Here is a 10,296-nt window from a genome sequence, read left to right as displayed (position 1 = left end):
CTAGTTTATTTGTGTCAAACAAAGTAGTGACATTCTACGTCGACTTAAACATCTCGTGTGGTTACGTGCTCATGTATTTGGCGGAGATTGGCCAAGGCGACCTCACCCTGACCCGTTTCCATGTAGTGAAGAAGAGAATTTTGCATTAGTGGGGAAAAGACCAAAGGATCGACGACACTCGGGGCAGCCCTTTGAAAGAGCGAAAGTAGCGACAGAAATTGCCCCGCCTGGTGCCCTCGCTTGGCTGGGATAGGCTCCAGCACTCCTTCAAAGGAATGAATTCCAAAAATAGAGAAACCACGCGAGGATGCTTCGCTCTCCCGTGCGTCACTTCAAACTTACTTGGACCTTTTCCCAACTCGTCGGCGCCGGTAGACCATTTTGAGCGGGAACGTTCTTTCGGTCCAAAAGCCACCCTTTTGACGCCACCGCAAAATGTGAGGGACGGTCGCAAAAGAGAGCTGTGAATTTTTGGAACCTTTCAAAATTGGCCCGGTGAGATTTGCTCCAAATTAAGGAGGGGGACAAGGCGGGGACCGCGGTAAAAGCAGAACACGCCCGTCAAACCCAAAAGTGTCACTCGGTCACGGTGGCTGCGCGTTATTGCTGTTGTCTGTGTAGGTGGTGCACCCCCATCCTCTTGGGGCTCCTGTGAGGCCGCGGCAGCGCGGCGGCGGCGAAGGCGGGGTCAAAGTCCACGAGGCGGGGCGAAACGTCCGGCGAGCCCCGCGCCGGGCCGTCCTCCTCGCCGTCCGGGCTGGAGGCGGTGCCCTCGTCCTCCTCTTCCTCGCCGTCGGAGAAGGCCGCGGCGGAGAGCGGCGCGGCCGTCTCGTCCGCCGACATCCGCTGCCAGTTGGCCAGGAGGTCCTCGGAGGAACTGGCCGAGCTGGCCCCCGCGCTGGGTCCCTGGCAAAACAAAAAAAGCGTGAAAAACCTCAAAGGAGCTCCCGCCTCCCCGTCTCATCGGATACTTTGGGTTAGGGAACCCCGACAAATGGACCCCGACGACCGGACTTTGGATCCCGAAAGGCTCTCCGTACACTCCGGCCAACAACCCAGACGGATATCCTCCAAAGCAGGTCGCCGGCCACATTTCCCAACGGAGCTTCCTAGTTGGCGGGAGCGTACGGGATACAAAGCACGGGACGCGGGGTCCCACTCCCGTCGGTTCGCCCCGAACGATCGAGGACCACCGGGCCACCCACCTGGGGCGGACTGCTGAAGGGGCTGGACTGAGCCGAAGGCGCGTCGGTGTCGCGAGGGGGCGCCCTGGCGGCCGCTCGCTCGCCGCGTAGGCCCAGCGAGATGGCCTGCCGCGTGGCGTAGGTGCAGTTGGGCAGAGGGCCGTTCTTGGGGATCTTGACCTTGTCGTCCGAGGAAAACTCGATCACCTTGCGTCCCGGGCACAGCGGGTTGGGCGGCGGCGGCGCCGGGTACGGGTCCAGCTTGTCGAAAGAGGCCGTCGCTGCTGCCGCCTCCTCCTCATCCAACTCCCCCTCCCCCCCACCACGGGCCAGCTCCGGCGGCGCGATGTCCTCGCCCCCCGCCGTCATGTCCACGTGCACAAAGACATCCTCGCCCGGCGGGCGGCCCCCGCTGCCCGAGCGCGCCGAGTTGAGGAGCAGCGGCTCGGGTTTCTCCAGCACGCGGGCGATGACGGAGGTGGGCACGGCGTCGGACGGCGTCAGGCTCAGCGTGTCGGGGTCCTGGCCGCAGGAGGCGGGGCTCGGCCAGGCCAGCCCGCCGCTCTTCATCTGTTTCTTCAACATGTCCTGAAGTTCGCACGGCAGCTGTGCGGAAAAGAAAGTCACGTTGGCTTTTTCCGGCCAGACCCCGGCCCGTGCGTGTCTCGTCCCGACAAAGAATGTGACGTAGAATGTGGGACAAGATACACTTTAAAATGTTGCCGCGGACGGACGGAGACGGCGACACGGCGCTACTTACGTCGGCAAACTTGTGGTTCCGGAAGTGCGACTTGTTACATTTGAGCAGCTGCACGGCCAGGTTGCAGTCCAGCCGGTAGCGTTCCTGAAAGGAGGGGGAGAGGCCGGGGTTATTTATTTGTCAAGAACCAAGAAAATGGAGCCGGCTCCAGGTGACTTTGTGCCCGTCGTCCGCTACCACTCGGGGTTTGAGTCGCCAAAGCCCTGGCTCCCTGACTTCTTTGCCCCCCCAAAAAAGGGCGGTCGGTGCTCAGCCACAGAATCTCACGTTGAGTTCCTCCAGGCGGTCTACGGCGTTCTTGGCCTCCAGCAGCTTGTTGGTGAGCTCCACCATCTCCCGGTCCATGGTCTTCTTGTCTCGCTCCACCGTCCGCAGCTGCAAGCGTTAAAAAAAAAAGACTGGCTCAGCGGGGGCGAGGGCGAGAAAGAGGAGGCCCGGGCGGTGGGATGATAGAGAGGGGGCAAGGGAGGGGGAGAGAGAGAGAGGGAGGGAGCAAGGGTGTGGCAGGGGGAGGTGAAGAATGAAAAAGATGAAGCCAACCGCATGGACCCAGGTCTGACTGACGGCGGCCTGATGATGGCGACGGTGTGGTGGCGGCGGCGGCGGTGATGACGGCGGCCGCGCATCGTCGAGACGCAGCGTGAAAGGAAGACCAAAAATCATGCGATTGATGACACGAGGCTCACCGGACCGACCATCTCGCGACGGTGAGTGAAAAATTTTAGTGGTCATTTTGTTTGCGAAGGGATACGCCAAGAAGCTTTGGGAGGCTACCCTCACAAAGACCCCCCAGCCCAGCCCAGCCCAGAACGCAGACCGGCCCGCCCCCCGTTCTCGCCTCGTCGGCTCATCGATCGATGGCTCACGCGCGTGGGCCCCGTTGCGCTGGAATGATCACACAACGCAGGGCGGTCAATTTGTTCGGGGTCGGGTTTTCGGGCTTGCCTTATTTGCCGTTACTCTTGACAGATTTGTGTTCTTTTGCGGGATTGATTGATTTTTGTCCAAAGCTAGGTCACTTCCTGTATATTTGGGCACTTTTTCCAGGCACTTTCTGCAAACGTATCGGCTGATGAATGGGACCGCTGGAAAGAAAGGTTGGCCAATTTTGCCACAAGTGTTATCATTTGGGGGAGAAAACCAAAAAGATGCTGAACCGAAAAGCGCAGAGCAAAGCATCCTAGCCACGAATAATTCCACATGCGTCTTGCGAGAGGAGGAGGAGGAGGAGCAGAAGGCCCAGTATGCCACTTACCAGCGCGTGAAGTTTCTCTTCCAGGTCCTGATTGGCCCTTTGAGACGCCGTGTAGCTGTTCTGGAGTCTGCGGACGGAAAAGCGCAGTGCCACGTCAGGTAAGGGCGCCGCTTGGGTTAGGGCTTAAACCTAACCCTAGCCGGCGTGGAGAAATGCTGGCTCGCCGCTTTGGCCTCAAACACGCCTAAAGGGGAGGTCACGCGCCGCGCCGCGCCGCCTTGGGAGCGAGGGCTCACTCGCCTGCGAAACTTGTCCCTCATCTTGTCCAGGTCGTCTCTGGTGCGGCTCAGCTCCGCCTCCATGTAATGGCGGCTGCCGTCAAACTCCGCCTCCATGGCCTCCATCTTGCGAGCCGAGAGCGACAGGCGCCGACGCAGGTCCTCCTTCTGCCGCTCCAGGAGCCTGCCGTGGACAAACGGCGTCCTCCGTTAAAGGCGCTCCACCCCAAGAAGCGCCGGCCAAAACTAGGAAATGCCTTTTATGGAGAAACTGCGCCAGGATGCCTTTCCTCCCGTTGTCAGGTTCCGCTTAGGTTGTGATTTCCCCCCCCCCCCCCCCCCCCCCCCCCCCCCAAATTTCAGAGCTTTATCATGGTTTTTGATCAAAGATTCCAAAAAGCTCCAACCAGATGTCAACCTTTCTGGCATTTTCTTTTTTCTTTTCGCACAAATGTTTGTTTAGCCACCATCGTAAGCGTCAGGGGCGAAATCTAAAGCCAGCCTGCATGCTGCCAACATTTGGAAGTTACTCACTCGACAGTCTTTAGAATACTCGTAGTCAAATACTAGTGGGGAAAAAACCTCTTGTATTTTAGGGTAGCTACTACAATGGCTATTTCTAATGGCCAGAATGGGACTAAAACCTTTCCTGGCTCGAACGCAAAATGACCAGAAAGTGAGCCGTGGGTCACTTCCTGTATATGTTTGGTCACTGCCCGCTAGAATGGCGCAGTCAACGGCAGCTCAAGGGGCAATTTGCCCCCACGCCGTTTCTCCACAAACGGCGTGTTCTAGTTGGTCGGCCTCCTTCTTGTGCGAATGTTGCGTTTTGCTCAGAGCTGAGCCGGCGGGGCAACGGCCCGACGGACGGCTCTTTCCTCGAGCTCATCTCACCTGATGCGATCCGAGTCGGACAAATCCTCCTGAAAGAGACAAAAGCGCGTCAAGCATAGCCCGTGGCCAAGGAAACCTTCTTCCGTGCTTCAGGTGACAAGTGAGAGCACGGCCAATTGGTGCCAATCTTATGCCAGAACGGACCAAACTCCTCCCCTCGCTCCGACCATCTAAAGGAAAATAAAGCCAGCGCCGACGCCGCCCCAATCTGCCTCCATTGGTCAGCTGAAAAGACCGAGGAAAGGGGGAGCGAGCGAGCGAGTGGTCGGGCTGTCGACGGCACCGCCACCACCCCCGCCTCCTCCTCCTCCTCAACCTCTTCCTCCTCGTCGTCACCTCCACCCACCTACCTTCACGCGTGAGTCAACTTCCCATTTTGTTAGAGCCGGTCCGGTTGGGCGGCCTCCGTTTACCTCGGAGGACCGGCGCAGATCCGCCACCCGAGCGTCCCAACGGCGCCTGCGATGGGCAGACTGGCCGTCCGACGGCGGCTTTCCCGCCGGGACGGGGACAAACGCCACGGGGCGGGCGACCCGTCGGGCCATTTGGTCCAGGAAGTCGGAGAAGCCGGCCTTCTCTTCCGATAACGCCGAGCGCCGCGGAGGAGGCGGCCGGCGGTCCAAAGGGGGCGGGCAGCCGTCCAACCGGGACTTGCCGATGACGGCGGCCTTCTTCAAGATGCTCTTCGGGGTCGGGGCGGCGACGCCGAGAGATTCTCTCGCCGGCTCGTCGGCATTCCGCAGCGGACGGGCCGCAAAGCCGGCCTCGGCCTCGGCCGTCGCCGGGCACGGGCCCCGCGAGCGCTCCGGGATACGCCGATGACATTTGTAGACAACGGGAGGAGGCGCGGGTGCCTTTACCTGACCACGGTCCGTCCCTTGCATCGGAGGCGGCGGCGCCGAGAGCCCGTGAGGAGCCTCGCGATGCTGCGGCGGCGGGGCCGGGGGCCCGTGACGAGCTTCGCGATGCTGCGGCGGAGCTTTGCGGTACGGCTTCCTGGACGGGGCCACGCCGCTCATCCTGGGCCTCTCTTCCTGTCACAGAAGAATTCCGCAAAAGCGCTAGCATCGGCGACCCCGACCCGCCTCCGACGCGAGCGAGCGAGCGGTCCAAGCTTGGGGTGGCCTACTGGCGTCTGGTTGGCGCGGGCCGGAACCTGACGCCAGCCCGGGGCCGAGCATTGATCTCGCAATGTTTCCACAACAGGAAATGCGGCCGCATCGATCGGAACCGGGACGACCGTGACCGTGGCCGCGGCTCCGGCTTTAGGAGCGGGCTGACTTCTAACCTTCCTTACGTTTGATTTCATTATTTGTATTTCCACTGACATTTCCCGTCCCGTCCCTATTGTAGAGGTCGACACCTAGCCACGCGGATTTGTTTTCAGCCAGCCGTATAGTACGGACAGGCATTAAGGTTATGTTGGCTGAAGATTTTTGTTCAACCACCTTTGGTACCACCTAAAGGCCATTCTAACAAAGCGGAGGCGCGGAAACAAAATGGAATTTTCAACTGACGTGAAGTTGTTCTTTTTCAATGGCTTTTCGGGGCACATCATTGGGAGGTTTATGTGTGTGTTCTGTACTCAGGAGGGGGAAAAAGTGGCAGGTCAATGACCGAGTGTGCTTTTCGGACGAAGTGACAGTCAAATGGAGTGCATTCCAAAAAAGCACAAGGATGATGGGGTTACGTTAAGGATACATTGAAAATGGAGCATCTGCTTTTCAATGTTTGCAATGCTTCAAAGTTGAAAGTGGGGAGGGAATAGAAAGCAATATCAAACACGGAAAGAGCATTCTGACTATTCAAATAGAAAGCACGAAGGTGCCGGCTTTCCTCGCCGAGATGGTAGGTGTTGCCACGGCAACGTGTACATTCCGCTTCAAACTTTAGCGCGCACTCGCGCGCACTCGCGCGAGCTGTATAGGGGCGGCTCTCTGGATTCGGTGGTGTCCGAACCGAATGACAAGTGCGAACTGAAAACGCTGCCGTCCCGGAAGCAAGAGTGGTAAACCGCGTCCACCTGGACGCATCCGCAGCCCCCTACCCCCACTGTCTTCGTCCCTCTCTCTGTCCACCCCCACCACAACCCCCCACTCCCACTCCCACTCCCACTCACCTCGACGGGCGGACGTCGGTCGGGGGGCCGGGCGGAGCGCCGGCCCGTCGGCAGCTCGGCCGGCCGAGCTCAAAGTTCAGCCCGATCGGAGTGGCGGCTTCCAACGGAGCCGCGAGCGGCCCGAAATAGTAGGCCGGCGCGGCGGTTGCCTTTCGGGACGCTCGAATGACCGCTTTCCCCTTCTTCCTGCCTTCCTTCCTTTCTTTTTTCCTTCCTTCCAGGCAGCCGAACGCCCAAATCACTGGGATAAAGTTGAGGAGCGCTTAGCTAGAGCAGTTGCCATCTTCGGCCGCAAGGCACGACGGGTATAATCCTCCACCGAAATCCCGCTCCCTCGCCGCGCCTCCTGCCCAGTGACGTCATCAACGCGACGTCTACACGAATGCGGATCGTCGCATTTAGGCAAGTAGGCAGACTGGCTGCCACAAACAACGTGTTTAATCCTTTCCTTTCCCTTCCGATTTCAATTGGGTTTGAGATCTCATTTGACATGTGTAGGTATAAACAAATACAGCCGTTCCCGTACTTATGAAATGGATTGGTTTCGGAACTTTTTCCGTAACTTGAACATTTCGTGAGTAGAGCAGTACTTTGGAGGTAAATTCTTTCATTTGTTTGAACAAAAAATTAGCTCATCTTCTGTACCATTCATTAATAGCTTATTATTTCTTGAACCTGCAAGGCTAAATTTTTGATTCATCAGTTAATCATCACACAGTCAACACAAAAGCCAAAAACGCAACCTGGGCCTCAGTAGTATGATCATGAGATCATAAGTTTGTTTTCCCGTGTGCTAAAGAGATTGCCTTCGAGGGCACTGTTTCCCAACCACTGTGCCGCGGCACACTGGTGGTGTGCCGCGGGGAATTGCAAGAAGTCATACAACGTAAAATTCTGAGAGAAAAATTCATATGAATATAACAAGATTAAAATTGAACTATTACAAGGTTAAAATCAAAATATGATGAATGTTAAATTATAGATGATACTATTACAAGATTCAAATTGTGAAAACGTCATTTTGTTGCTTATTTTTCTCTGACATCAACAAGAAGTTCTTTGGTTTCTAGGGTATCAACTTTTGGCGACGTAAAGTCGGTGTGAGCACAACATTTTTTGTGTAATATTAGGATATTTTAGTAATATTTGGAGAAAAGTCATAAAATGATCCCATTAAAAAGATGACATTACTTATTTTTGCATCACTCGAACCGGAAGTTGTTCAGGGTCCGCAGTAACTTTTGGTGGCATTAGGTCTGTGTGAAAAATTACATTTTGGAATAATTTTGGAGGTTTATGTGATTCCTGCTGATAAAACTTTGATGAGAATGACTATTGGTAATACTATAGGTGACATCATTTTAAATTAAAAGATTTTCAGATGGTGGTGTCCCTTGAGATTTTTTCAATGCAAAAAGTGTGCCGCAGCTAAAAAAAAAAAGTTGGGAAACACTCTCACGGGGGACTAATAAATATCCACAGAAGTTGACATGTGAAATGTAATTTAAAAAAAAACATACAGATGAAATGGTCTCGCACTCTTCCAAGTTTCACTACGTTCTTCAAGTCATCATGACGAAGAACTTCTCTGCAGCATGTATCCAAGCGACCGTTCACTACTTTAGCCATTTTGCTCCATGGAAAAAAGCAAGTATAAAATCTAAAAACCTTTAGGCATGTTGGAGGGTTTATTTGATTCTTGTTGATAAAGGTTTAATGAGAATGACACTATATTGTTAATTTTAAATTATAAGATTTTCAAATGTTGGTGTGCCTTCTAATTTTTTCAAAGTAAAAAGTACCGCAGCTCTAAATAGTTATGGAAAAACGGGGTTAAGTCTACAGGTGCTTCTGCAGACCCTTAATCAACGCCACGTGTGGACGCCATCTTTGAAGTCGTCTCAAGCTGTCGTCTAATGTAAGTTTCTTGTAATTGATTAATGTTTTTCTCCGTTCCGCGTATTCTGGCATGTTTATTTGGCGTTAGCATCTTGTGCTGAAACTAGTTTATTACTCCAAAGTAACACAACGAACGCCCCGGAGTGGAGCGTGGCGGACCGGGCGTCAGGAACCCCTCTCGTCTCTCCGCCTTGTCGGACCCGCCGTTTCCGAACCTCTGCGGCTCCCTGTCAGGGCGCTCGGGCGAAGGTCGGGCGCCGCCCCGTCGGCACGCCCGCTACGTCCCCGCGCCCTGGCCCCAACTCCGAGGGCACTTTGGCTTGGCTTGCTTTGATTTTTCAAACACCCCCCTGACCCCCACGCTCTCCTTAGGTGTGGCAGATTCCCGATCACTCGATGATCCGACCCCGTCCACTCAAGCGGGTAGTATTGAAAGCGAGCGACGATAGTCCAAAATGCAAAGTGATTTTGGACAATTAAAGGAAATGGCATTTGACCTAGGGCAACGACCCACCACCAGCCTAAAAGTGCTGCTGCGTCTAATGGCTGAATGGAAATGACTTTGGTGGACTTGAATGAATCTTTCACATTGAACACCTGTAAAGTTTGCAATTTCCACCCTCTATTTGACACCATAAGCCATTTTTCCAACTGCGCCCATTTAGCACATTTTTTCCGCCACTGGCCCAAACCTTTCTATATACTTGCACGATGGTGAGGTGATCAAGGTGGGCTATTGTTTTCGGCTTGCTAACTCGTGAATGTCAGCCTTTCCATTTTCCAAAAAACTTGACATTGCTTCAGTGTGTTTTTGTTGTTGTTGTTGTTGTTGTTTTGTTTTGTTCACTTCACACTGTTTACTATTTTACTTTTTCCGTCTCTGCTTTCTCAGCAAGTCTGCAGTGTTGCCTGAAACTCTTTGGTGTCCAGCAAAAGTTACTTACTACCCTTACTAAAAATGCATTTTTGTGGTCAAATGAGCGGACGTTCAATAAGTCAGCCCGCTTAGTCCAAGCATTACGCTAATTCCATTCAAAACAGAAGAGTGACGAAGCAGTGGAGACTTCCGTGTGTTTGTGGAGCTTTTAAAACATCAAAAATACAGTGATAAAAGCACCGTATAGCTCATAATTTCAAAATGAAAAAAGTTGCTCCATTAAAAAACACACTTCACTCCACAAGTACAATATTATGTGAATCCCCCTGAATGTTTTTTTATGTGATACTGTAACTGTAAATCAAGGTTTTTTTTTCATAATTTCAAGACAAGGTGTGTCAATCCTAGCAGTACACATATTCAAAATTATGCAATTTAACTGATTAAATTTGGAGAAATTTGAAATTAAAGTTGCTACATGGGTACTTTGTAATGGTTGCACTTCCCATATTTGTGGTACTGTAAATAAAGACATTTTCATAGTTCACAGGCAAGGGCGGTCAGGTTTAGGGTTTGAGTCAGTGTTTTGCCTTGAGTGATGGTCCGGTGTGCCGCGGGAGATGACACTTTCCTAGCCTACATAATCCCTAATTGAAGTACGGCAATGTTGACGTTGAGTGGTCTGTGTCAACCAGGGTATGGACGGACACAAAGGAGAAAAAGGCGACTGCCGACTGGATGACAACTTGGTCAGTGGAGCGCACTTGGAGTCCACATCATGACATCTTGATATTGGGCAACTTTGTTTTCTTTCCCATCAGGTTCAAATGATTTCCCAGCCAGGGCCCCCTGGCCCACCAGGAGCTCCAGGGTTAGCTGGATCCACTGTGAGTGACCCTCGCAATTCCGATGAAGTGGGGATTTGCGTCAAACCTAAATAAAAGCGGACAGAAAGATGCTCATTTGCAAATCACGTGAACTCTCCAACCTTCATTGACAATAATAGGCCCCAAATCCATTTCAATTACAGTGGTACCTCGACATACGATATTAATCCGTTCCGGGACTGAGATCGTACGTCGAGCTTTTC

At 53.4% G+C, this 10,296-nt stretch overlaps 1 protein-coding gene and 1 long non-coding RNA gene across 4 annotated transcripts; one reads left to right on the top strand and one right to left on the bottom strand.

The window, feature by feature from the left end:
- Positions 1-66: 66 nt before the first annotated feature.
- Positions 67-6,728, bottom strand: tjap1 (tight junction associated protein 1 (peripheral)). 2 transcript variants are annotated; one of them, XM_077613819.1, is made up of 10 exons: positions 6,431-6,728; positions 5,172-5,345; positions 4,312-4,340; positions 3,440-3,601; positions 3,200-3,266; positions 2,485-2,514; positions 2,212-2,319; positions 1,945-2,028; positions 1,206-1,790; positions 67-906 (listed from the first exon to the last, which is right to left on the bottom strand). In XM_077613819.1, the coding sequence occupies exons 2-10, from the start codon at positions 5,328-5,330 to the stop codon at positions 601-603; spliced, it is 1,530 nt and encodes a 509-aa protein (XP_077469945.1). In that variant the 5' UTR covers positions 5,331-5,345; positions 6,431-6,728; the 3' UTR covers positions 67-600. The 2 variants fall into 2 exon arrangements, with proteins under 2 accessions (XP_077469945.1, XP_077469946.1); XM_077613820.1 differs by lacking the exon at positions 2,485-2,514 and having other exon boundaries at positions 69-906; positions 6,431-6,725.
- Positions 6,647-10,179, top strand: LOC144084978 (uncharacterized). 2 transcript variants are annotated; one of them, XR_013303967.1, is made up of 4 exons: positions 6,647-6,832; positions 8,276-8,348; positions 9,902-9,955; positions 10,028-10,179. It is a non-coding gene; the product is annotated as an uncharacterized LOC144084978 (long non-coding RNA). The 2 variants fall into 2 exon arrangements; XR_013303966.1 differs by lacking the exon at positions 6,647-6,832 and adding an exon at positions 6,840-7,027 and having other exon boundaries at positions 8,269-8,348.
- The last annotated feature ends 117 nt before the right edge of the window (positions 10,180-10,296 follow it).

This window comes from Stigmatopora argus, chromosome 11 (assembly GCF_051989625.1).
Source record: "Stigmatopora argus isolate UIUO_Sarg chromosome 11, RoL_Sarg_1.0, whole genome shotgun sequence".
Taxonomy (NCBI): Eukaryota; Metazoa; Chordata; class Actinopteri; order Syngnathiformes; family Syngnathidae; genus Stigmatopora; species Stigmatopora argus.
This window is presented reverse-complemented; position numbering and strand designations above follow the sequence as displayed.